Here is a 27,980-nt window from a genome sequence, read left to right on the forward strand (position 1 = left end):
ATAATAGAAAAGAGGGTTTGAATTTAAGAGAACCCAAACAAGTAGCATGGATAGGTAAGCTACTATATTCAAGTGAATTTAATCTGGCAATTCAAGTAAACGCAAAAAATATTAAGCCAAAATGACACGAAACGCAGGTTATCAAGCCTACACTTCCAAATATTAATATTGCAAGAAACATATTCTACACGTAATCACATATCCAAAGCCATTTGGCACATAAAATTTTAGCCTGTAATCCTTGTTCCTTTGTACAATAGTTAATCACCCACTTCAAGAGAAAAAAGGAATTAAAAAGCAAATTACAACTGCCCAGAGCAAAGTTCTATTCAAGATTTTTATCTTGAATTTGATGTGAAAATGGCATAACTACAAAAGAAAGAAGAACCATAAAAACATGACCACCTACAAATAACAAAAAAAAAATACCATAAGGTAGAGGTTAGAACAATCAACCCAAACGTATATAGTGGAATTTGTTGAAGTTGAACTCACACGCTGCCATTGTCCGTAGAAGTGAGGCTGCATCTTAAGATGTTATTTCGGTTATCAGCCTCTGGATCGTAGGGAATGCAAAGTACAATACGAGGAATGATGGGATAGCAAAAAGAATAGTGAGTAGCAAGTAAATGACTAAAATGACAGCACTGCAGGGAATGATGAAAAAGGCAATCAAAAGGAAAATGATGACTAGTGGGAACTTGGATGTAAAATGAATGAAGAAATCCAGAGATTTATGTAGGGAGAAATTGTGTCTCTCTCCATCACTGATACCAACCTCACTGTTGGATCCCGACTGTCCAGAACGACGAATAATTGGGGAGGCCCTTCTAAGGTTACAAGTAGTACCTTGACTTCCCAGAAGGTTGCATTTGGGAGACCAATTTGGTTGGCTATCCACACAAGAGGAATGCTTGTGCCTATCACCGTTCCGACTCTCAACCATCCAAAGAAGGAAGTAGTTCTTACGAGGAAATTTCAAATTCCCCTTGTAAATGAGCCGGAACGATAACAGGTGGCACCATGGACAACAAATGAAGAGAGGAACCCTGACTTGCTGAGTAGGAAATTTCACCATAGCCCACTGAAGTCCAAGGACACAATTTTTACACAAGGTGTGGCCGCACCACAACACATAAGGCACATTCTCAACAATGTTGAAAGATTCCCAGCATATTGGACACTCTAGCCCTTCATCTCTGCTGGCATTAGAGCAAACCTCATCATCCGAGCATTCTGCAGAAGTATGACTCGGCTCCGCGGAGCGCCTTTTCTTTGTAATGCTCGTAAAGGCTCGCGACGCGAAACTCCACATCGTGAAAGACGAAAAAATTTAGAACGCAAAGGCAGCAATCAGTAATCACAGAAATGTCACAGCCATTATCCAGCAATAGAACCACTTTCCCGCGAAACCAGCAGTCACTCTTTCCCTAATTAGCCGCAGCCGCCGCCTCAATCAAAATCTATATAAATAAATAAATAAATAAATAACTTAATTTTCATTAGACTGCTTTACAATTTATATAAATAAAATCAATGACATCTGAGATTTAAATGCAGAAAGAAAAGCTAACCAAATTTCCAAGTACTATGAGTGTATATATCATATCAAATTATAAACAGCACCTCTTGGTTCTAATACAACTAATACATAACATAACCATAAGATTCTTCACAAAATTGAAAGGCTACAATATTCTATAAGTTGATTAAGCTTCTGTCCATAAACTTGAATCCCAAATTATAACGATTGATTAACTATTTTTTATTTAAATCTGAGATGAATTAATGCAATTATAATTTGACAAAAATTGAAAACCTAATTCGCATTATCTTCTTGTTCATGAGCTGAAAGAAACTAACGAAATTGGGAAAATGAAAAATCTAGGTATTGGTGCTGGAATCGCGCGAAGTGGAAATGGAAAATCTTACCGTGAGAGTGAAGCAGGTGATTTGAGAGGGAAGCGAATGGCATCTCGGGGATGAATCGGAAAATTGGAGGAATCTGGAAAAAGGTGAGAGGAAAGAGTAGAGATCGATGGAAGAAGATCGCGCTCTCCCTCTGTCACTCTCTCTCTCTCTCTCTCTCTCTCTCTCTCTCTGCAAGAGGAAGAAGAAGAAGAAGAAGGTGGTGAGGTGAGTTATATATGAGGAGAAGAAGAAGAAGAGAGGGAACGACGTCGTCGGAGAAGGTTTTGGTTTTGGGAATGATGGGGCTGGCAGGCATGGCCTATTTGGTCATAACTACTGTCAACATAAAACAAACCAACACCGGTCAATTCTGCGTTCTATGCGGATTTGTAATAAACTTTTTTTTTAATATTACATTTAAAAGTAATTTTTATTTTTTAACTCAAGACAAGAAAATTTCTGAGACCGGAGGGTGTAAATGACTTGTATCTTAATGTTTCAATGAAATTTAGATATCGTCACGTTTAATGTGGATCGGTTCATTGAGTCTAACGAAAATTCAAAAACATATGTAACGGGTCATCTAGGTTTATGTCATGTTTTCTAATAATAAACAAAAGGGTGGTGCTGACAAGATGTTTAGGAAGCCTAACAGCGCAATGGCAGAGCTTAGATGCATGAGGAAGCTAGATGACATTGAGGAGGCAGTTGGAGGCAGTTGTTGTCGCCACGGCACCTCCCTGACAACCTTCACCCGGCCACCACCACCACTCCTCCCCTACAACCGTACCCATTCCACAAAATGATATGCAACACTTTACACTACAAAAAGTTGCCATCACCTTCTCCAATGTCATAGCGATAGCATCCTTACACTCCTATATATTTTGTCATATGATATTCCTTGTCCTCAACGTCTCCTCCATTTTGCTTGTTTATGGATACGACCCGCATGAAACTACAATTCGATCTCCGAAATAAAAAAAAAGGTCAAAATAATGAATCATGAAATGTTAATTAGAATTCTCCAACAATTCAAGAATCGTTCAAGCTAAATATGGTTAATATGCGTTTGAGTTTTCAAATTCAACCCACCCTCCAAGTTATGAGAGGTTGAATCCAATCCAAAAAATGCCCTAAAAAAGCATTAACTTTCTAAAAAAATACTCCATGATGGTGGTTGTATTAGATTTGTGCACCAAGTGGTGGTGCAAATTGGGTTTTTGGGATGATGGTCGGGTGTGGGTCTAGCTAGAGGATCCTGCAATGATGAGAAGGAGGCGCGCCGGTTCTACGGCTGATTTGGCACAGTGACTCGAATACAAAAAAGACTTTTAAATAGTTATCAGGCCAGATGAGACTTTCAATAGGCTCAGGCCTAAAAGAAATTCTATGAAAGATAACATGCCAGACTCATGTCTTAAACTTTTTTAAGTAAGTCAAGCCTATTTAAGCAAATTCTAACCTAGCTCAACCTATTTCCATCCCTAGGTAGGACCCAACTTGACCCAATGCCCCGTGTCTCGACGATCAGAAGGTCAAACAGAGGTCAATACAACCCTAATTTGCAGACTTGACAATGTTCTTGGGTCAAAATTATCCAATCTAACCGTAACTCTGTTTTCCACCTCAAAACAAAAACTAATGTTGTTTTCAATCAATTCAAATCAATCCAAACATTTTTCCTTCTAAATACTTGGACCTTTGCAGATTGATGAATTTGAGTATTCTAAACACCTATGGCTAAACAAACAAAACAAAACCACCCTGAAATACCACGTACCCAGAAATGACAAAAGAACAATGGAACGAAAATTAAAACAACCATAAGAAGATTATCATGTAGTTTTATTTGAGTCCAAGGTAGAATACATATAAGTACTGTCATTGTAGAAGAATATACATTGCTACATATGAAGTAACTGGATAGCACTATAGCAGTAGAAGAACTCTCTTTTACAAACAAAAATACAAAACTATATAACTCATACACAACAAAATTAGGAGTCTTTACAACCAAAACTCAAAAACACATAAAAAGTAGAACATAGTGATGATACATACACAGATACACTAACATTGAAATACAATATATATAATTGGTGAAATATTATTCAGATTATGCTACACAAGGTTTCACCGGACAACCATTGAGCCATCTCAGTGGTGTATTATTTGGGCATAGAAGATCTCCATCCCTCAGTCTAATCACCATAACCGTATCCACCACCGGAGCGACCACCGGAACGATCCTCACCACGCTCATTCCCATATCCTCCGCCACCAGAACGTTCATGATCCCCATATCCACCGGAACGCCCTCCATCACCACCATGCCTACCGCCAGAACGACCATCACCGTAACCATCACCAGAACGTCCTCCATCGCCATAACCACCGCCGGAAAGGCCTCCGTCACCGTATCCAGCACCACCGGAACGCCCTCCATCATCGTAACCACCACCACCAGAACGCCCTCCATGGCCGCCGGAAAGGCCTCCATCGCCGTACCCAACACCAGAACGCCCTCCATCCCCATAGCCACCACTACCGCTGGAAAGGCCTCCGTCACCATACCCACCACCACCACCGCCAGATCGACCCCCATGATCCCCATAGCCGCCAGCAGAATGTCCTCCATCGCCGTAACCACCGCCGGTACGGCCGCCAGAACGGTTATCATCATCATAACCACCGCCAGAGAGTCCATGACCGGTGGTCTCAGAACGCCTACCCCCATGTTCATTATCAGAATGACGGTGGTCATTCCCATGTGAACCACCGCCGGAATGACCAGTGTTTCCGGCGGAGTTTTCAAACTGGTGGAGATAATCAGCTGCCATGTCAGCATACTTGCCGATGCCCTTGGACTCGTCTAGCTTCCCGTACTGACCAGCAGCGTCTAGAATATCGGCGGCGGCATCAGCAACCTTGCCCCTGTCCATGTTGGCTCCAGGTTCACGGTGGAGAACGGCATCGGACAGAACCTTGGCAGAGGAGAGCAGCTCGGAGTTTGAGTGATGTTGGTTTTGTTGGTGTCCCTGCTGACCATGACCGCCGTAGGAAGAGGAGTTGTTGTTGTATTCAGAATCCATTGTTGTTGATATTTCTTGCAAGAGAAGAGAAAAAAAACAGAGTGTTGTTTAATTCGTTAGCGGTGTAGGGGATTGGATATTTGTAGGGGAAAGTGTGCTAAAAAAATATCTATGATTTCTATGTATGTATGATGAAAATTTTGTGGTTGAAGTAAAAATGGATATTTAATTTGGGTGTGTCCTTGTATGTAGGAAGCTTTTGACCCGGAATCAAACTCTATGAACGAGCTACCACTTGCTTCCTCTGTGTTTTGTCACGTGTCGATGCATTATCAAACTTCCCTCATGATTAAGCTTGAACAACCAACGCTATTGGTGTCGGTTGATCTACACTTATTTTCACTCATTCTTTTCTACTTCTAGTTTTTTTTATAATTTCTACTTTTTTTTTTTTCTTTATCACATTACATATCATATTATTTAATCTCTTTTTTCTCTTACTGTTTATCTAAGTGGAGGAAAAACACAACCGTCAACAAACTTGTGCAATGATACATACACACTTCACTTTATCTTTTATCTCATATTCACACATTTTTCTTCTTATTTCTCGATGTATTTCCACCTTCATCTCCACTTAGATAAATGAGAAGAGAAAAGAGAGAAATAAGTGATATGATTTGTGACGTAACAGAAAATGCAAAAAAATATAGAAAAAAGATATGTAGAAATAAGAGTAGAGAAAAAATGAAGTGTGTATGTATTATTACTCATTTACCTTCTCCCTGATCTCCTCATGTCTTTGGGTCAAATTGGGTTGTTAACATACTCTTTTCCTTTCTTTATCAATTATATATCACTTTACTCTCATATGTGTTTGCTCTGTTTTTTTTTGTTTTGTTTTGAACACTTTTCGAATACACTTTCATCAGCATCAAAAGGAAAATAATTAATGTATCATCCACACACCCAATTTTACCATACACATAGAGAGAAAGAAATGGAAAAGTGAGAATTGATAAAAAGCAAGAAGTGAGAGATATGTTGATTGATGTATTAAGAAAAATATGTGAAAATGATATAAAAAATGTTGGGCGCGGATATATTAAAACTAGCATAAAAAATATGTTTTTCAATTGCCATCTTAGCCCATTTAATCACAGGATCAAGATGTGATTTGTCCTTAGATGTTCCTATCTCACAAATGAGATTGGAGCTACCACTTTATTGTCTTATTTCAAAATAGAAAGAGAAACTGAGTAAAAATAAAATGTAAAAAAATTGATAATTACATATTTGGTGTCCATTAGAAAATGAGCACTTTGCAGTTAGTCTTATTCCACTAAGGGGACAACATTCAAGTTATAGCATCAGATTCTTAGGAATAACGTTTTCATGAGTATTATTTGCGAATATGTTTGATTAATAGAAATATGATAAAATAAGTTTTTGTATATGGTAAAATAATTCTCACTCTTAACTACTTTTTGACCTAAAATTAGACCTAGCTCAAATTTTAAGATTAATATTTAATGTTTTTCAGGAATATTTTAGAAATATTTCATTAAAAAGAATAGTAGAATAAAGTTGAAATGGCAAGTTATTCCATTCCTATAAAAATGTAAATTCTTCCTCTTCAAATGGGAATAAAAGTAGACAAAGTATAAGTAAGTTACTAGTATGTAAATCAATAATCATTAGAATATAATTTTAACAACTTGTACCAAAACATGTGTTATTCCTGTATGAAAATTTATAAAATGGAACAAATAATTTTAACAACTTGTACCAACTCATATTTGAGCTCAATGGGACCTTTGATTTTAGGAGTTGGGCTTTACGGTAAAATCTTGTGGATACATAGTTTCGACATGGACAAGCCTGTAAAACAAAAAAAGCCTGTTTAGAGATGATCCAGCAATGGGCTTGATTTTAAAATTGAAAGCAATGAGCCTTGAAAGTTCACGTGTCTTGCCACTAGCCACTAGGAATGGCAACATCTTCAATGTTGCACTTTCATATTTAAGGTAAGCTACACCCCACCGCAAAAGAAATATGAGGACATCTCTAAGCTGTGTCGATAGAATGACAACATAATGAGCCGGTAATAGAATATGAAGTTGTCACATACTCACATCACTCTAACACATTCAATATAAAATACTCCCCATAATATAATGTATGACAACATGGTGAAATCGTGACAGGAAATGAGGTCTTATGTCACCACCAGATATTCATATAAAAAGAAACAAACTGAACCGACAAAGCCAATGCTTTCTTCCATTCATTCATATATTAAAGTGTTTCATACATGGCCAAACTAACAGATGGTCTATCTCAAAGGAGTGAGCCTGAGAACACAAGCTGAATTGGTTTGAATTGCCATATCACATACTGATATCTGGTATAGGCTTTATGTTGCTAATTTATTTTGTGTTCTCAGGTCACCCCTTTGAGCTGACCTGTTGAACTATGGTTTTACATTTGCAATTGTAATGGTGTTACGGAGATTATGTGTAAATGCACATTCAAACTTGCAATTTAACATAACATATCCAAAATGAACCCTCTTCTGTTGTTATGTTTTCAGATTTCAAAACATGTTGCAGGTTGCTCTGTGCTCCTTCTGAAGCAGAATTTTCATACCAAACCATGCTTGCCAAGCTTGTGGAAGGTCTTGGAATATCAATGGTGTTGTTCCTACACTTTATTTTCTATACTCTTACTTCATACCTTCCTTTTGTAGGAAAATGAAAAGGGAAATAAATTCCTCTTTCTTTTTTAAATAAAAGGGAGGTGTGGAGTAGAAGTGTGAAAAATAAAAAATACAAGAATAACATGATTGCATAAGTATAGACGGTTGTAGCAGTCGTTAACACTACAATTTTGATTCTTGCCACAGATCATTTTACATTAAAACCTCACTTTTGTCTCTATCTCTTTATTTTTTTATCACATCATTTATCATATTTCTGAATTTCACTCTCTTTTCACTTTAGGTACGACAAATATGTGGAAGTATATTTTTCCTTACCACAAATTTAACAGCTCCACACAGCAGAAATGAATCTTACAAGGAGATCAACTTCTAAAGGGAATCACGAAGGAATGCAAAATTGGAAGATACTGCACTTTTGCTTCATGTTAATAATATTTTCAATTTTTTTCAAGTCTCCAATAGCCTCATGTTTGAATTTGTACTTTTACTCTCTGAACCAAATTGTTGAAGAAACTAGACGTCGCATATTTTATCCAGTTCAGTGGCAGTTAATCAAGTTAGCAGCAATCTTAAATTCCAAAGGAGGATAGCCTAATTTGCTAGAAAATTAAGAACCAAATGTAGATTTTAGTTTTAACTTGCTAGCAATATTATACATCAAGGCGATCTGTAACAACTGCAAGGGATGAAAAATGTTGTAACACATGCAATAGGTTCATCAGAATTGATGCTCTTGCAGAGCTCCATTTCATGGAACTTAAACAAATGATACTAATAAAAGGGTCCTCTAACCTTAAACTAGATTCCAACTGTGATCAAGTGCAAAGAACTACAAATTAAACCAATTTTACATAATTCACATTGTGAATCTGTGTGTGTCTGTGGTTATTGAGCACAGTGCAAATCTCTCTTAGAAACTTGTGGATTGACTGTTTGTGCAATTTCTCCGGTGGTTGCATAAGCTTTGACTTGTAGGTGGACGACGCATTCTTTGGATCTTTGTTTTCGTGTGTTGTGTCTGTTTGGATTGTTTACCGGTTGTATGAGTTTTGGCAGTGTCCTGCAAAGGTCCTTCTTATGTTTGTAATTTATTTTGTGTTCTCACGTCACTCCTTTGAGCTAACCTGTTGAACTATGGTTTTACAATGCAATTGTGATGTGATTATGGATAATAACATCCATGCAGTTTTGGAATTTAAGATACAAAATGGCAAAATTACTCACAAAAATAAATCTCGCGTGAATGAGTTATGTAACAACTGCAAAAAAAGGGACAAAGATGGGAACATGCAGTGGATTTTGAAGCCATAAGCAATTAAGCATCAACTGTGAGTCTTACAGAGATAATTACATGCAGTGGAAACATGATATGGAAGGATATTAGTGCTAACCTCAAGAAAACCAAATTAGAAGGCCTCTAAACAGCAACTGGAGTTTTTAACATATCTGCCCCTTGTAAGAGACAACATATATGCTATGCATGTTTCATCTGTCCCTTGCCTTTCTTCATTTTGAAACTTCTTTCATTTGAATATGCAAAAGACCCACATTATAAATAAATGCAAAATTTAATATGACACATCGTAAATTCAATGCTTCCCAATAATTAACAAAGCCATAGCCATATCAAAGTGAAAAAGAAAAAAGAAAAATAAGTTATTGAATGAATAATTACCAGGACTGTGATAAACTCTGAAGAAAACTGAGAAGAATTGTATTGAAACTCACACTGAATCCAAGAAGATTCAGAGGAAACTCACAAACTACAGAAGAACCCACTGGTTATTCGAGAGACCAGACTCTCCACTCTTCCTAACAACTCAGAAGTCATTCTAACTACCCTGCTAACTACCCTTTATAGTAGGTAGTTGTCAGTTACAAGGGACTAACAGAATAACAGAATCCTAACCCCCCATGGAGTCAGTTAGAGTCAGTTACAGGGTTATTATCCCCTGCTACTCCCCTCTTTCTCCTAACATAGACCTTCTTGACTAAGGGTCTATACTTATCAATACCCCCCCTATGAATTTCATCTTGTCCTCAAGGTGGAAATCAGGAAAGACTTCCTGAATCTTGGCAGCCAATTCCCAACTGGTTTCACAAGCAGGTAAGTTTTCCCATTGAATCAACACTTCTACTTGACCAGCAGCATCCTCCCGCATGTCCAGCACAGCCTCAGGGACAGCTAGGAGTTGTTGTTCCTCAGATAGTGTCTCAGGAAGTGGTTGAGGCACAAACCCTTGGCCGACAGCTTTCTTGAGCAAAGAAGAATGAAAAACAGGGTGGATCCTACTATGTTGTGGCAAATCCAACTTGTAAGCCACCTGCCCAATTTTCTCCAGGATCTGATAAGGTCCATAAAAGCGAGGACTGAGCTTCTCATTCACCCGGCGAGCCAAAGATTTTCTCCTATAGGGCTGCAACTTCAAGAACACCTGATCCCCCACCTCAAAAACCACCTCTCTACGATGCTTGTTAGCTGCTTGGCTCATGAGATCCTGGGATTTCAACAAATTAGCCCGCAGATCAGCCAATAATTCATCCCTGGCAAGGGTAAGTTTGTGGACCTCCTCCAAATTAGAAGGTATGGAAGAACCCTGCAAAAGAGAAGGTGGGTCTTGCCTATTTAAAGCCTTGTATGGGGTCATCTTACTAGAGACATTGTAATTGGTATTGAACCAATATTCAGCCCAGGGCAAACAAGAGACCCATTGCTTAGGCCTGGACCCTGTCAAACACCTCAAATAAGCCTGGAGACACCGATTTACAACTTCAGTTTGCCCATCAGATTGAGGATGGTAGGCAGAGCTATACTTCAACTGAGTCCCCGCAGCTCTGAACAAAGCCTTCCAGAAGTTACTAAGGAAAACAGAGTCCCTATCCGAGACTATGGAACTAGGGAAACCATGCAACCGGACTATCTCTTGCAGAAAGACAGCAGCTACATCACTGGCAGAATATGGGTGACTCAAGGGAATGAAGTGTGCATACTTGGTCAAGCGATCAACCACCACAAAGATGGTATCCTTCCCCTTAGATTTAGGCAGCCCCCCCAAAAAATCCATTGAAATGTCAGCCCAAACTTGAGTAGAGACAGGTAGAGGTTGCAGTAATCCAGATGGGGATAAAGTGTCATACTTGTTCCGCTGGCAGACCTCACAAGCAGCCACAAAATTCCTGATGTCTTGTCTCATTCCTTCCCAATAAACCACAGCTGCCAGTCTCTTATAAGTTCTAAAGAGCTCGGAATGGCCTCCCACCAAGGAAGAATGAAATTCCCTAAGTAAAATTGGTATCCTGGCAGATAGCTTAGGTAGCACCAACTTCTGTTTGTAATACAACTTCTGGTTAAGAAGCTGATACCCCTTATGAGAAGTAGAGTCCACCAACAAGTCCTGTATAATGGACAGCAACCTAGGATCTCCTTGCACTTCCTCTTGCCACTCCTCTAGGTCCTGGATATGCACCACTGAAATAGCTGAATAAGAGGCCCTCCTAGACAAAGCATCAGCAGCTGAATTATCCTTGCCAGACCTATATTGGACCTCAAAATCATAGCCAAATAATTTGGACACCCATTTGAACTGCTCCTCAGCCCATAACCATTGGTCAGTGAGGAATTTAAGACTCTTTTGGTCTGCCCTTATGATGAAGTGACTGCCTAAAAGGTAGTGCCTCCACCTCTGAACAGCCCTCACCACAGCCATCAATTCCCGCTCATAAACAGATTTTCTCTGTCCTTGGTCTAACAAAGTGGAGCTCCAAAAAGCCAAAGGCCTGCCCTCTTGTAAAAGGACTGCCCCCAGACCTGTACCGGAAGCATCAGTCTCGATAACAAAGGTCTTGGAAAAATCAGGGACTGCCAAGGCTGGAAGATCAGTCATGGCATCTTTGAGCTGATCAAAAGCAAGTTGTGCCTCCTTACTCCACACAAAACCATTCTTCTTGAGCAGCAAAGTCAGTGGCCTAGCAATTTTCCCATAGCCTCGCACAAATCTTCTATAGTAACCGGTGAGACCCAAAAACCCCCTCAACCCCTTGACATCTTTTGGTACAGGCCAACACCACATAGCCTCAAGCTTCTTAGGGTCAGCCGCCACTACTCCATGAGATATAATATGGCCCAGGTATTCTAATTTCTCTTGGCCAAACAAACACTTTTTCTGATTCAGTTTCAACCCATTCTGGAACAGCAACTCAAAGACTTGTCCCAATTGAATTATGTGGTCTTCCATAGACAAGTTATAGACCAAAATATCATCAAAAAAGACCAAAACAAATTTCCTTAGTAAAGGCTTCAAAACCTCATTCATCAAGGCTTGGAAAGTGGATGGAGCATTAGTGAGCCCAAAAGGCATCACTAAAAACTCATAGTGGCCCTCATGGGTCCGGAAAGCTGTCTTCTCTATATCACCAGCTCTCATTCTAATTTGATGGTACCCCGATTTAAGGTCTAGCTTAGAAAAAACCTTAGCCTCTCCCAATTCATCAAGTAACTCATCAATAATGGGGATGGGAAATTTATTGGGAATGGTAATCTTATTCAAAGCCCTGTAATCAATGCAAAATCGCCAGCTACCATCTTTTTTCTTTACTAAAATAACTGGACTAGAAAATGGACTAATACTAGGCCTGATAATTCCAGCAACTAACATCTCCTTGACCAATTTCTCTATTTCAGATTTTTGGTAGTGGGGATACCTGTATGGTCGAATATTTGGTATGGTAGCTCCCTCTTGCAGGTGAATGGCATGATCTTGCACTCTACTAGGGGGTAAGTCCTGTATGGCAGTGAATAACTAAGTATAGGAAGGAGTTTCTGCCACTGGTAATTTCAAAGAATTCACCAGATCCTGTGAAATGAAATTGTGTGTGGCACCACAATCCACCAAAACAATGACCTTATGCTGCCCCAACTCTCCCCACACCTTCAAAGACCTTCTAGAAGTAAAACCAGCTATGCTCTTGAGAGATAACTGGAACAGTTGTGGCTCAACTTGGTCTGTGTCGGCTTCAAGATTTTCCTCCTGTTCTGGATCCTCAACCTCCCCTTCACCCAACAACATCACTCGTAGTTGCTTGTTCTTGCAAACATGGTTTGGGCCAAACTTTTCCTCACACCTGAAACACTCCCCTTTCCTAATCTTCTCTTGCATCTCTGCCTCAGATAACCTACGAAAACCAGTAGGTCTCACCCTTGGTAAACCTCTGTCCCCTGAACCAGTCCCAACTGCAGGCGCTGGATTGCTCACTGCAGCTGTTGAATTCGCAGGTCGCAACGGATTCCTCTGCCCCGTGTCCATCACCACTGATCTAGACGGAGGAAGGCTCCGAAAATTAGAGCCCGTTCTTTCCCCCCAACCACCAGTTCCTGCCCTCTGAACCGCACTGTTCTTCTGCTCCACCATTAACGCTTTTTTGACCAACTCTGTCAGATTCTTTGGTTCATAAAGCTTCACTTCTGCCGCTAATTCCTCCTTCAATCCGTTTAGAAAAACCTCTCTCAGGTGATCTTCTTCCACACCTTTCATCATTCCAGCAAATCTCTCGAATTGCTCCACGAATTCCGCGACGCTGCCACTCTGTTTCAGCGCTAGCAACGCTGCAAATGGACTCTGCGAAACAGAGGACTGAAACCTCTCCAAGATCGCACGCTTGAACTGCTCCCAAGACGCATGCAGGTGACAAGGTTCCCACCATTGATACCAGCTTAACGCTCTTCCATCCAAAGCTACAACCACCGCTTGTAGCTTCTCTTCCTCCATCGCTCCCTTGATACGAAAGTACCTTTCCAGTTTGTTGACCCATCCAAACGCGTCTTCGCTTCCATCATAGACTGGAATCTCCATTTTACGCCAGCGATTCGCACCTTGCGTCGCCGTCTCCGCATCCGGCGCCGGCACCGTAGCCGCCTCTGGAGTCGTGCGCGTCATCTCCACCTCCTCACGGTTGTGCGACAATCCTTCCAATCGCACTTCCATTTGCCTCAGTCGCTCCTCATTTCCTGCTCGATTTGCATCACGGTTCCTTCGATCTTCCTCACGATCCTGATCCAAACGATCCAGAACCTCCAAGATCCGCTCCATGTTGCGCTCCACACTCTCGATTCTTGCCTCCATTCTGCTCTTGACCATAGAAATTCGATACCACAGCTCCTGGATGGAGCTCTGATACCAATGATAAACTCTGAAGAAAACTGAGAAGAATTGTATTGAAACTCACACTGAATCCAAGAAGATTCAGAGGAAACTCACAAACTACAGAAGAACCCACTGGTTATTCGAGAGACCAGACTCTCCACTCTTCCTAACAACTCAGAAGTCATTCTAACTACCCTGCTAACTACCCTTTATAGTAGGTAGTTGTCAGTTACAAGGGACTAACAGAATAACAGAATCCTAACCCCCCATGGAGTCAGTTAGAGTCAGTTACAGGGTTATTATCCCCTGCTACTCCCCTCTTTCTCCTAACATAGACCTTCTTGACTAAGGGTCTATACTTATCAGACTGTGGGAAGAACTGATAGAACTACCATTGGAGTTGTGACACAGTTGATTAAAAGCTTCAGCTTCAGCTGATTTAGGATCACAGATAAATTATCTCTAGAAAACCTAAAAATAGTAGAGACATGAAGAAAATCATTGAGGGATATTTTAGTATTAGAAAGAAGAGAAGAAGAAAATGAAGTAAAGCCTCTAGAAAGAATTGGCAGACCTTGTCCACTGCCCACATAAACTTGCTCCTGACCAGCCATAATAATAGACTCCATGAGCTGCTGAGGGTCATTGGTAACATGCTAACTAGCCCCTGAGTCAGCTTACTAGCTCTGTTTAGTTGAAGGAGCATCAGCAGTATTGGCAACAAAGGCCAAAAGCCTACTATCATTGGTAACATTTATAGATTGATTAGCTTAAGCAGGAAGCTACTAGAATAACTAACTATTGAGCAAAGCATAACTGAATAACATGTGCTAGCTCATTATAACAGAAAGATAACAGCCTAGCTACTATCTTAACAGCATATGCCAATTAAGCATAACAGAAAGTATAACTTAAGACTAAACAGAAATAACCACAACAACTAATCAACAAATCATACATCTAACAAATTATAAAAAATAAAAATTCAAAATATAATTGAGGCTTAATACATAAGAAGGCCCCTGAAATTGTAAAGGGAATCAGTTCCAGGGCCTGTAAAATTTTCGCATCAAATTGGGTCCCTAAGAAATTTTTTTAATTCAATTAAGGCCAAATCTCAATTTTGTCCTAGTCATCAGTGACACCTGGCTTTTATAATTTTTTTTAATTAAAAAATATTAAAAAAATAATTTTTAATTCCAAGTCAACAAAATAATCAGAAAAAAAATTTAAAAAACTTAATAAAAACCTAATCTAATATTCCTAAACTAAACAACCTAATAATCTAATAAACCTAATTTAAAAATCTAATCTTCAACACCATCATCTTCATCCTTCTCATCTTCAACACCCAACACCTTCATCTTCTAAACCCAGTAACATCCACCCCACCTGCAACCTCAACATCCACCTCCAACACCATCCCCAAACCTCAACCTCAACCTCCACCCCCCACCCCCAAACGGCCAAACCAAAACTCCACCCAACCCCCAACTCCAACTCCACCTGCAACCGAAACCCCATCCCCACCCCCAGCACCACATGACACACAACCTCTCCTGGCTACCAATCCACTCACGAGCCACACACCACAACCCCACCCCCACCCTACAGCAACCCCCAACCACATCTAGATCGAGCCACCCCAACCCAGATCGAGAGACCAGGAAGAAAGGTGTGAATCAGATGCGGGTTTATCATCGCGGAGGAGAAAGGGAAGAAGACGAAGAGAAGAAAGGGAAGAAGAAATCAGAAACCTTCTCCTGAATGTCTCTGTGTTTTAACCCATCGATTGTACAAAATTTTCTCTTGGTTGGGGTGGTGGTTGGGTTGAAGCTGCGGGTTGGAGGGTTAGGGTTGAGGGTGGTGTCGGGTTGAGTTTCCTGGTGGGGTGGGGGTTGGGTTTTTTTTTGTTAATTTATGATTTGGAATAAAAAATTTAAGTTTTCAAAATTTTCAATTAAAAAAAATAGAAATGCCACGTGGAAAAGCTGAGTAGGCTAAAGTTCGAGCCACATCATCTGCTGGACCACTTTGTCCTTAATTGAATTAAAAAAAAAAATTTAGAGACCCAATTTGATGCGAAAATTTTTCAGGCCCTGGAATTGATTCCCTTTACAATTCCAGGAGCCTATAATTGAAAAAGACTGGATTTTCATCATGAAAATTTAAAATAACGAAGTTTAGCTTGAAAGCACCTCACATGGCTCTACTCTCAAGCATACCTCTAGCAATCATTTCATGAAAAAGTTTTTGTGCCTTATCATTCTCTTTTTTTCTAAAGAGAGCACAAATAATCTTGTATTGGTATCCCTGCTCCGAGTTCCTTGTTATTTATACTTTTATGTATCAACCATCTAGTCAATAGCAAAATGTAGAAGCTACTAAAAAGCAGGTATTTCCAGTTACAAGTTGACCTTAATTACCTTTTAATTTGAATTGGAATTTTTAATTGATTTTTGATAGGGTGAACTTGGGTATTTTGGTGTCTTGCCTCATTGGTTGTAGATATTTAATCTTTGTGAAGCATTTGATTGTTTTTAGCTGTGTTAGGACTTAGGATGTATTATTCAAATTTCTAGAGGGTGTATTAAACGACGCCTCATTGGTTTTAGAAACATTGAATGAATGTTTTTTTGTACAAATTATTTTTTTCCAGTTTGGATTAATTTCTTATGTATGTAAAATTAGGAAGCAGGGTGAAAATTTTCCTTTTTTTTTCCTAGAGATATGGCGGCGGTTGTTTATGATTTAGCGGCGGTTTGTACCGCTGTGAAAATATAAGAATGAATGTGTTGGGGTGGTGTCTTTGGCAACGGTTAGAACAACTGTTAAATATTGGGAGTCGGTTTGTGTTGCGGTTCTCCCAACCATTGTTAAATCTATTGGCGAGGTCAGTTTCTCGGTGGTTGGCCAACCGCAAGCACTCCCCTATAGCAGCGGTTTGAACTGCGGTCAATTCTACATACAAACGCCGTGAAGACCTTGTTTTGTTGTAGTGAGCTTTGATGCCGAAGAAGCGACCATACCTACCTGCTAGTCTTGTATCTAGCCCAACCAAGAAAATTCGCATAGGACTCATCAAGGGACTTCGTAATGGCTTTCGTGCAACCCGTCTTCGACAATTTGTGCAACTGGATCCAGAAGGGGACCTTTGTCAAAGGCACCTGAGCCGGGTCACTACAAGCATCGTACAAATTCAGGGCCAGCATATGCTACACCTATCAAAGAACTAAGGCACCGAGTGAAGGACAAGGTCCCTGTCTCGAGTCAGTGAGAATTTGAACGTGAATATATCCATTCCAACATGACGAGTTTCCACGTAGTCTCGAGACTGCCACAAATCAAACATCACAGTCTTGAAGACATTTGAGCTAGCAGAGTGGTGAGCAAGCACTCTGCCCACAAGGCAAACATCAACCTCTAATTAAGTTAGGGTCCTCCACTAGTGCTCCCACATTTAGACCCTGCACGCTCTCATCGCCGTCAAGTATGATCTTCGATTCCACCATATTCTGACCCATGGAAGAGAGAATTGTAGAATTCCAGCAATGGAGCCAAACACAACAAAAATAGTAACAACATAGTCAACGCACCAGGCACGTACGTGCAAGCCCTTCACTTCACCAAAGGAAAAATGATCACACGATGTCTCATGCAAACATACGAGAAAATTATACTTAGTCGAATGATTTTATTTGTTAAATATTTGAATGATCTTTTATATTCTTAATTAATGCTTATTATTTTTTAATAGTAACTATATTTTAGTTTTCTATTGAAAAATGCAAATTGTGGAAATTAGATTTTAGTTAACTAAATTCCGCATAATGAGTATGAGTATAGACATATACGTATGTAGAGGATATGAGGACGAATATTCAAGTTTCTATCCACGTGGGTATGAGTATTTAAAAAGAAATTAATATTCTGATGTATTTAATATTTTAATAATAATTTTTTTAAAAGTTAACTAGTGTAACTCAACACAAGTTCCTTTTGACCAGTTATACTAGGTTCATGAGGTTAATTTTATTTTATTAAAAAAAAGATATTAATAAATTAAGTAAATAAAAACCACATTTTATTTATTCATTATCACTTTCATCCTTTAACTCCAAAAACCCTGAAAAGGAAAAAAATTATTCACCTTCTTTAACATTCTTTCATCACCTTCATCCTCCAACAACCCAAATTTTTTTTACCTGTGTTTCATGTCTTGAACGCATGAAAACCCATGTCCAAGGAACTCAAACCCAGATCTGAAAACCTCTATCTTGCACTGTTTGGGAACCATATATGGACAACCCAACTCAACAACAAACCCAGAAACCCAAACCCCTCCTTCCCACCATTTTCTTCTTCATCTTCAGAACCAAAATACCTAATCCATAATAATTCCTCATCCCAATGCGACGTCGGTGATGCCTTCCTCCACCGCTCCCTTCGTCGACGAGTCATATTCCCACCACCCTAAGGCCCAATCGAAGGTCAATTATCGGCTTCCGGACAACATGATGGGCCTCTCTCGGCCAGATCCTCGACGATGAGCTTATAGGAGATCAGATCTGAGGACGACCTGTTCTCCATTACGTTGAGAAGCTCGGAGGAGCCACAAATGAATCGGGTCGAGGCGGAAATGGATCGGACCAGAGCGGTTACTGCAACAGCGTTCTTGGTGAGAGAAAGAGAGCCCCGAGAGAAAGAAAGGGACGAGATCGCAGGTTGATTTATGGGGTTGGATTTTGGAAAAAAATAGATATTATTGAAATAGAAAAATTAAATATTAGGAAAATGAAATTTTGTTTTATTTAGAAAAAATAAGAATAACTGGGTAAGGTTTAAACCCATCCAATGTACAATGTTACACAAAAATAAAATTATGTCAGCATAACCGGTTGCATGTCATAAACCGACCGGTTGTCAACCGTACCAAAAGTGTGATTAAGAGAGAGTTCTATTTTAGAGTGTGGATTCAACAGAGACATAACCTTGAGGGAGCCATTACACTTTACTTATCTTCTCCGGGCATTTGATTCATTGACAACACTTTGTGCTCCTCTACAACATTTACATTTTCAGGGGTGAGGTGAGAGTTTCTAACTAAGGTTGATTTTCAAATTTCCTTTCATGTTAAAATTTTCATTTTTATCAACAAAGCTTCAATTCAAATTTCCTTTCATGGGTAAAAGCCAAGCTGCACCTGAATTTTCACATCAAAGCAGATCAAAAGGGCCACCCACAACCATGTCTATGGCTCAACAAAATCCAGCAATTATGTTCATTCTTCGACCGCTTCTGGTGAATAAACGCCCATTCATGAGAACGAAGTATTGTATAACTGATGAACAACTCGTTAGAAAGATGGAGAGATTTACCTGGCAGAAGAAAAGTGCTCTAACAGTGGAATTTGTTGTGGGTCCGAAAGTGAGTGCTGAGAAGTATGAACTACTTCGGAATTAAATTGTCTTAGATTTGGTGACTGATGGAACAGTGAGTCGAATCCGCATAACTTAATCATCTCTTAATCAAGTTTGTATTGGACCCATCATCACCTTATTCCTTCTGTAAAATCTCCAGCCAGATACCGTGAGAGCTACTATTAATTCATTTTATTCTTAATCTCGCTTTTGTTTTTCCTTCACGCGTTGCGCTGTTTTTTTTTTTTAAGGAAAATCATATTTTTTTCAAGCATAAATGAAATGGTAAGAAAGGTGGGGTGGAGAGAGGACATCTTAGGTTTTAATTTTTTTTTAAAATAGATAAGCAAAATTACAATAAACCCATAACTGAACCATTTTTAAAAAGTAAAATTTGAGTTTTTTTTTTTAATATGATACTCATTCACAAAAAAATAGTGAGAGTATCATAGCAAATCTCATATTTATTTATATATATATATATATATATATATATATATATTAAACATGTATTATATGTGGTTTTTTTTGTAAGCATGTATTATGCGTGGTTATATAAACATCCATTTTTTGTTCCTAGAATGAAAAGAATCTAGAAGTGTCTAGATATACTTTAAGTTCATATTTAAAAAAAATACATATTAGTAATATATTTTTATAGAAAACTTATCAATAAATAGAATTGTGATTAAAACCAACAAAGTATAGCACAACTGGTAGGTAGTTGGACTCTTTAACCATCTAGTCCAGAGTTCGATTCCTGGGCGGTGCGTATGGTGAATCATTTGTTGGGAGAGGCCTACCCACTTAATGTGATCTCAGAGTCTCGAAGGATTAGTTTCGTGGCTGTTGGCTGTGGGGATACCTTGAAAAAAAAAATTGTGATTAGATGATTTCAATGTTCAATATTTCATTTTTTAATATTTAAAGTAATATATTTAGAAATTAACTATTTTAATATATATTTAATCTTTGAAAAAAATTATTATCGGTAAAAATGTAATAAATTAATTAAAAAGGACAGCAGATGAAACAACCAAAAGATGGAACACTTTTTGGAAATGAAATTAATCATCATTAGTTTTTCATTAACAACCACACATTAATATTAATCATCATTAGTTTTTCATTAACAACCTTACCTTATTATGAAATTGATAAATAACAAGTAATCATTAAAAATAAAATGTTAGAAAACATATTAATAATTTAAAAAATATAATTTTAATAAAAAAATTTTATTTTTTTTTTAAGGTTTTTAAGGTCTTTTTAGTTCCTTATTGAGAAAGACAGTCACTCAGTCACAGGTAATTAGCTAAATTAGCTGGCACCCAGAAAAGAATTACAAATAAATAATTTACACATCATTTTTATTTTACAAATAATACATTATACCCCAAATAAAGGGTTGTCTAAATGACCCATCTTAAAATTTGGGTTAAATAACCCAAGATCTAGGTGGACCAATCACATTTAAGATAAATTAGTTGATTTTTTTATATTTTATTTATTAATTTATCTAGGGTTAAATATGATTTAGGTCCCTGACTTATATACATAAATATAAAATGGTACTAAAAAATACACAAAAGTTTTAGTCCTTGAAATTATTTTTCACATATATTTCAGTCCCTCAAAAATTTCTCACGGTTTGTATTTGCCATAGTTTATTGCCATGGTTTGTATTTAGCAAACACAATACCCCGTCGATTAAAATTTTTCACCTTGCCATAGTTTGTTCCTCATCATTTGTACTTAGCAAAGACAAGACGACGTGGGTTTCATATAGATATATAGATCTACAGAAGAAAACATTAATTTATGAAACATAAAAAGGTGCATTCACAAAGGGTTGCATAAGATATAGTTACCCATGGCTGCGTTCTTTGATAACCCCAATGGTTGCATAAGCTGGACAATGATTTCATGGTGAATTTTTAGGTTTTGAAATAATTATGTGGGGAGAAGGACTAAGTTTAATGGAAGAAATTTTTGAGGGACCAAAATAGATGTGAAAAATAATTTCAAGGATTAAAACCTTTGCACTTTTTTTAGGTACCATTTTAGATTCATTTGTATAAGTTAGGGACCAAAAACATATTTAATGCTATAAATTAATAAATAAAATATACAAAATTCAACCAATTTATCTTAAATGTGATTGGTCCACCTAGACCATGGGTTATTTAACCCAAATTCTACCCACCCTGATTCCTATCATCTTCAACCTCCAGCCCCCACCACCTGTAGCCATTATTCACCACCTGTGCTGGGTTTTTGAACTGGGCACTTGAGATTGGTACTGAGACTTGCTTGGCAATTGCTCGATTGGAGATTGGTTGCAGATTTGGGAAGAGAGTGTGATGGATGGTGGACCTAACGTTGTTTTGAAGATGGGACCATTTGCAGATCATGGAGATGCATCTGAGTCATCAACGCCACCCAACTGACCCAAGAGAGGGGAAGAAACAGAAAACAAGCAGAGTTATTGTGTGTTTTGCATTTCTGGGTTTAAGCTTTTGGCTATGGGGTTTGCATTTCTGGGTTTGAAGTCAGGAAGAAACAGAACAGCAAACATAGTAACTCAAGAACCAAACTGATTGTGTTGTTGGGTGGCAAAGTAACTCAAAAACCAACTCAATTTCACACTCTTCTTGTTATGTTTTTGTTAAAAATTAAACTTATGAATTAATTGTGTTGTTGCGTTGTTGAATGAGCTTATGAGAAGGGATGGGTGGTGGTGAGAGGGAAGAAGAAGATGGTGGGTTGACAAGGGAGGAAGAAGAAGAGGTTAATGATTAATACATAAATTATTTGGATAATAATTATCTATGTTTTGGGTGTTATGTCAATTAATGAAATCTTCATTATGCAATTTAGACAGAACATTAACGGAATGAATAAAAGTGTTGACGGCAAAATCATATGAAATACAGATTGCCTCTTATAAAATAAGAGATCTAAATCGTACACTTGTGATTGATGAGGAACGAAAAGTAAAATTAAGCCATTAGTTTAAATTACAAAAGTGAATGACTTTTGGCATACCACTTACTGTGAGTGTACAACTGAAGTTTTTAAACTTCAAAAATAGTAATTTGGGTCTCAAACATCACACTCATGTCAGAAAAATTTCAAGTGAAGAGAGCCTTAGTAGTTGAGAAGACCTCGTCACTGAAAAATAAAATTAAATCATAAAATATATTAAAATTAAAAAATATATCAAAATTATTGTTTTGTTTATTACTTTATTTGATAAAATCTAAAATCTAATATATGATTGGAAAAACAAAAACCTAAACAAATCTAATGTATGCAGCGAGTAAAAGTGGCGGTTGGAGCCGCGACAACAACGAAGCCCGGTGGTGGTCTGTTGGGCTGCGATGTGGGGGCTGTGACGCGGAGGAAGACATGGTGGCTTGCTGGATTGATTATGGATCTAGTGGTGATATTGAGATCGTGACCACACCCATTTTTCTCCAATCTCTACTAATCCAGAAATTTCATCTCCATACAAGCAAAATATAAAACCCTATAGTTGAGGTTGAGGAAAGGTTCTGGAATAAAAAAGATAAGATGAATTAAGATGAAGAATAAAGAATGTGCGGGCAGCTTATATTGGTGAATTTAAGGTCCAATCCCCTAATAGGGTTTCACATCACTTAAAAATTGTCACATAGAACAAAAACATTTAGAAAATTAACGGAAAAGTGAAGGGGAATCAAAACCTTTGACAGAATATAAGGTTTGAGATCAAGAATGCTATTTTTGAAATTTATAAACTCCAATTGCATATTCACGTTAAATGAGGATTAAAAGTACATTTAAGCATAAAAAAAAAAAAAACATAATCAAATATACCCTTAATCTCGAGCTCCCAGTATTCGCACTTAAAAGGACCAAAAGCAAAATATTCAAATGCTCATGTGGAGTGCGCAAACATATAATTGTCCAATAAAATGAGAGAATCTGGGGCAATGTGTCAAGAAAACAAATATTCAAATGAACCAAACGTAGCTAATGTAAGAGACATTAAGCCACATGCAACAAAAGATCAGGAACAGAAGTTCAGCAGTATAATAAACTAAAGAAGAAAGATTTTCCTAATTTGATCAGGAGTCTTATTTCTGATCATGAGTTCCACAGTCTCGCAAGTGAGATTCAAAAGGTTCTTTATGTCCAAAGCATTTGCAGCCTGAAAGGAAGAGCAATGGAACATGGAATTAAAACATTATAAATTTGATACAGGAAAATGTCAATAGCAATTTCATGATAGATAACGCAAATTGCAAACAAACATTAAAAGTGCAAAAGCTGGCCGAGGCCACCAAGACCAAAGCCATATATGTAATCCATTACTGCGTAGTTGGGCATAAAAAATGCATACAGAATTCGAACAAATTGCATAATCATGAGAAGTAAAATGTGCAGGAATAGAAAAAGGGATAGATTTGCTTAAAGTATGCAAAATCCTATCAGATAAGTGTCCCATCCTCTTATGTAAGGAAGGGCTGCGATATCATAGTATTAGTAATGACATAAAAATCAAACAAATACCTTAATCCCAAATTTCATAATAAACGATTACCACATCACATAATAGTATTAAAAAAAAACTAAATATGAAAACACGAAATCTGCCAATCATAGAAAATATTGAGAAGAGATGCATACCTTGACGAGATCCTTGAGCGTGGGCACATCAACCTTGACGAAATCAGCATCCCATTGCTTGAGATCCTCGATGCCTGAACGGGAAGCGTCAACGTGTTTTTTGCAGTATTCAATAACCTTGGCGAATATCCTGCCGGTGACACTTGGAAGATCAATATTGCTGTTATCGGCGCAATCAGCCTTAATCATGTGCTCTATGCACCCCAACTGAAGCGCCACAGCCTCCTCGACCTCGAACGCCTCACCGTCAGAACTCTTTAGGGTGATCATTCTTGTAGATGCCATGAATCGCTAAGCCTAATATGCCTTTCAAAGTTTCAACTAAATTTGGAGTAATCTGCTTGTGCGTGATGCCGTATGAATCAAGATTGATGCGTCCCTCCGCTTATTTATAGAGCCAGCTTAGACGTTGCCTAGCAAAGATTCGTTTTTTTTTTTTACATTGTTGATTTTTCTTCTTAAATCCTAACAAAATCCCAACAAATTTTCTTTTGTTCGAGATAATATCTATATCTTTTTTTTTTGAAAGTGATAATATCTATATCTAATCTAATTTCATATCATGATTTGAAATAATATAAGAGCCGTTAAATTCTGAGGGATATATTTTCCAAATATAACAAAAAAATAAAATCTAAGGGATATCCGTTAATTTGAATGTTGATTAGTATTTTTGCTATTTTCATATTCAATATTTTATTTTGGGGTGTGAATATTGTTTAGTTCCAACAAGATAAACTAAAACTTGAAATTATTTAAAATTAAAATAAATTATATGCATTAAGTTGACATCGAATATAGTATTTCATTTCATCTAATATATTTTCATATTCAATATTTTATTTTGATGAAAAATATTTTTTTTTTAAAAAGCCTCCATCAATATTCATTAACAACAACCTAACCTTATTATAATAAAATTGATAAATAACAAGTATTTATTAAAAATAAAATGTTAGACATATTAATAATTAAAAATAATAATTTTAAGCAAACCTTTTTTTTAGTTCTTTATTGAGAAAGACAGTCACAGGTGATGAGACTACCCTAATTCAGAAAGCTTGGTAATATATCAATGGAGATGGAAGTAGACAGTGAGAAGAACCAGCAAGACACAGTGATGGTGAAAGAGAAGGATCTCTTCAAAGCTGCTGAAGAAGGTGACACCTCAACCTTCCAAGCATCGTCCCCTGAAACACTCTCCGAATCCCTCTCTCTAAGGAACGAAGACGCTCGCTCCCTTCTCCATGTTGCCGCTTCTTCCGGCCACTCCCAGGTACCCTTTTAACCCTCCTCAAAAGGGTCTCTTATTTTCCCTTTCAATTGCTGTAAAAACATGTTCTTTTTGCGTTTGGACCAGAACCGAAATTAGGGTTCGTAAATAGTGAATTCAAGCTTAAATTTTGGGGGAAATGTTAATTTGTCATGTTTGTTGATGGGAATGTATCAGGTGGTGAAGATATTGTTGTCTGCTGATGCATCAGCTAGTGTGGTAAATAGTGCTGATGATGAAGGGTGGGCGCCGCTTCATTCTGCGGCCAGCATTGGGAATTTGGAGATAGTGGAGGCTTTGTTGAGCAAAGGTGACTGCTTTATTACCTTTAAAGTTTAAGAGATTTCCTGATGAAGCAGGCTGCATTTTTCTGATTATTGTGTATTCCTTGACAAATTTTATTCAGTTGAACTTAATTTTTTAGATTTAGATAGACTTTTTTTGTTAGTGATGTTTTCCAAGGGGATATGGTGATTTCAATTGAATATTACATTTGAATAGAGTTGAAATGTATCTTCTCCAGCTTGATGATGTTTATGCCCCTTCCCCCACTTAAAGCCATCTTTTAGCCCTATTCAGATAATGGCCTAGCATTAAGAAGCTTCTGAATTTAGGTAGAGCATGCTATTGAAAAAGTGGTACTGGTTACACAGTTAGTTGAGCGCTGTCAACAAGAAAGCTGTACCCATGTTGTGTTGAATTTCAGTATCTCTTTGGATGCTCCTAGTTGCATTTTAGAATTTCATACTAACCTGTCAAACATTCAGTCTCTCTTTTGATTTAAAATTGATGTTTTGAGTTAAGTATATACTAACATATGTGATAGATTGTAGTGAAATGTTGTGTCCCGTGATTTTTAGAAATTGATTCCTGTGTTCGCTTTGTATTGCATTTGGGTCTAATGTTGTATCTGTGTTTTTTAGGGTGTTAAATGCTTTTTTTGGTTAATTTTCATTTCATAGTTGTTAATTGAATATATTATCGAGTGCTGTCTATACGTTTAAAATTATGGAATAGCTCTTAAAAAGTTCACAAATCTAGTCATAGAATAATGCAGTACCATTGCATTGACCAATACGTCCATGTTTATATTTCATTTACAATGTATAAAATTTATCAACTATCTTGAATGTTCTCCATTTTTGTTAGGAGCTGATGTTAATCTAAAAAATGGCGGGGGCCGAACAGCTTTACACTATGCCGCCAGTAAAGGTCGGGTGAAGATTGCTGAAATACTCATCTCACATGATGCCAAGATTAATATAAAGGACAAGGTTGTAGCATGGACACATTTGATATATGTGTGGCATTGTCGTCTTCATGTCCTCCATTTTTCATAACCACATTGTTAAGATGACATATATAATAATTTAGTGTATGTCTTGTACTATAATCAGGTTGGTTGCACCCCATTGCATCGGGCAGCGAGCACTGGGAACTCTGAGTTGTGTGAACTTCTGATTGAAGAAGGGGCAGAGGTTGATGCTGTAGATAGAGCTGGTCAAACTCCTTTAATGAGTGCTGTAATTGACCGTAACAAAGAGGTATACTATTACTTATTCTATTTGTGTGCTTGCTTGCTCTTATGGTTACCTTATTAAGAACCATAGGTTGACTCATTTCCTGTCACTGATTAACACTTTCATCACTCATGTTATATTTAATTGATGATAAGTGCCCTAGCAATAGTATCAATCTTTTTTTACACTAAAAGAACAATTGATATTCCTAGCATGATATTTAAAGACGTTAAAATAATTTTCCTTTCTACTATTGAAAGAACATTTACATTCCTCCTTGTGTATCTTCCTTCTTCCCCCTCTGGGACAAAAACTATCTTAGAGGGATATATCCAAAATTTTCACTCATCTTTCAGCAATTTTTCTCTACAACTATGTATGCCTTTTATATTAATAAATAGATTAGACGTTTTAGGTAAGATTAAACAGCAAAGAATAAGGATTGACACCCAAATATTTGCTAGTCATGACTTTATCGTACTGCTTACAACTATTTCGGTTTAAAAGGAAATATCGGTTAGTAGTAGACTAGTAGGATGTTATTGTTATCAAATGTGGAAAAATTGGTTGGAGGCATATGGAAAACTTCAAGATACTTATTGGTAGTTGATATGTACCTCAGAACACTTTTTCTTTAATTTTTTTTATCAAATATGTTCGGTACATATTATCACTTACAGGATTAAGTATCAATGGTAAGTTAGTTTTAGAGTTGACTTCATTAGTAATTTTGTAATCAATATATACATAGAGTAGATTGGTGTCTATGATGAGTAGTTATGTTATTAGAGTCTCATAATTCTGGAACAACACACATTTATTCATGTTCATAAATCTCTATGTCTGGTTTCGCAGATCGCCCTTCTTCTTATAAGACATGGAGCAGATGTGGATGTGGAGGACAAGGAAGGGTACACAGTGCTCGGTCGAGCTACAGATGAGTTTAGAGCAATATTAATCGATGCTGCCAAGGCCATGCTTGAGTAATACAACAAGAAGAAATTAGAAAATTGTCATTGATGCAAAGAGAGCACAATACAGCAAATTAAGGTTGCTTTTGTTGAAAAAAAGTGGTCCTCCGTACTTTGCCCTGATCATAGAAGCTGTTTTTAAAGTGAGATTTTACTTGTTTTTGGTGTTTATGTATACAATCAGAGCTTACGACTTGTTAGATCATGCAATATGCTCTATGTAATGAAAGGTACATAGTATGTTGAAAGGGGTTATTTATGCATTATTGGTATGTTATGTTGGCAGTTTAAAAACAAATTAGAGATGGAAGATT

General features: G+C 37.6%; 4 protein-coding genes across 4 annotated transcripts; 1 reads left to right on the forward strand and 3 right to left on the reverse strand.

The window, feature by feature from the left end:
- Positions 1–199: 199 nt before the first annotated feature.
- Positions 200–2,245, reverse strand: LOC130739766 (uncharacterized). Its single transcript, XM_057592162.1, has 2 exons — positions 1,933–2,245; positions 200–1,463 (listed from the first exon to the last, which is right to left on the reverse strand). Exon 2 carries the CDS (start codon positions 1,313–1,315, stop codon positions 530–532), a length of 786 nt encoding a protein of 261 aa, XP_057448145.1. The 5' UTR covers positions 1,316–1,463; positions 1,933–2,245; the 3' UTR covers positions 200–529.
- Positions 2,246–3,738: 1,493 nt separating this feature from the next.
- Positions 3,739–5,111, reverse strand: LOC130739763 (glycine-rich cell wall structural protein 2-like). Its single transcript, XM_057592161.1, has one exon. The coding sequence runs from the start codon at positions 5,004–5,006 to the stop codon at positions 4,116–4,118; it is 891 nt and encodes a 296-aa protein (XP_057448144.1). The 5' UTR covers positions 5,007–5,111; the 3' UTR covers positions 3,739–4,115.
- A 17,422-nt stretch (positions 5,112–22,533) lies between these two features.
- LOC130735704 (SKP1-like protein 1A) lies at positions 22,534–24,234 on the reverse strand. The gene is made up of 2 exons (XM_057587614.1): positions 23,903–24,234; positions 22,534–23,423 (listed from the first exon to the last, which is right to left on the reverse strand). Exons 1-2 carry the CDS (start codon positions 24,185–24,187, stop codon positions 23,313–23,315), a joined length of 396 nt encoding a protein of 131 aa, XP_057443597.1. The 5' UTR covers positions 24,188–24,234; the 3' UTR covers positions 22,534–23,312.
- Positions 24,235–24,921: 687 nt separating this feature from the next.
- On the forward strand, positions 24,922–27,932 carry LOC130739767 (uncharacterized). The gene is made up of 5 exons (XM_057592163.1): positions 24,922–25,178; positions 25,353–25,485; positions 26,325–26,449; positions 26,573–26,719; positions 27,551–27,932. Exons 1-5 carry the CDS (start codon positions 24,978–24,980, stop codon positions 27,680–27,682), a joined length of 738 nt encoding a protein of 245 aa, XP_057448146.1. The 5' UTR covers positions 24,922–24,977; the 3' UTR covers positions 27,683–27,932.
- Positions 27,933–27,980: the final 48 nt, after the last annotated feature.

The sequence above is a fragment of the Lotus japonicus genome, chromosome 2 (genome assembly GCF_012489685.1).
Source record: "Lotus japonicus ecotype B-129 chromosome 2, LjGifu_v1.2".
Lineage (NCBI taxonomy): Eukaryota > Viridiplantae > Streptophyta > Magnoliopsida > Fabales > Fabaceae > Lotus > Lotus japonicus.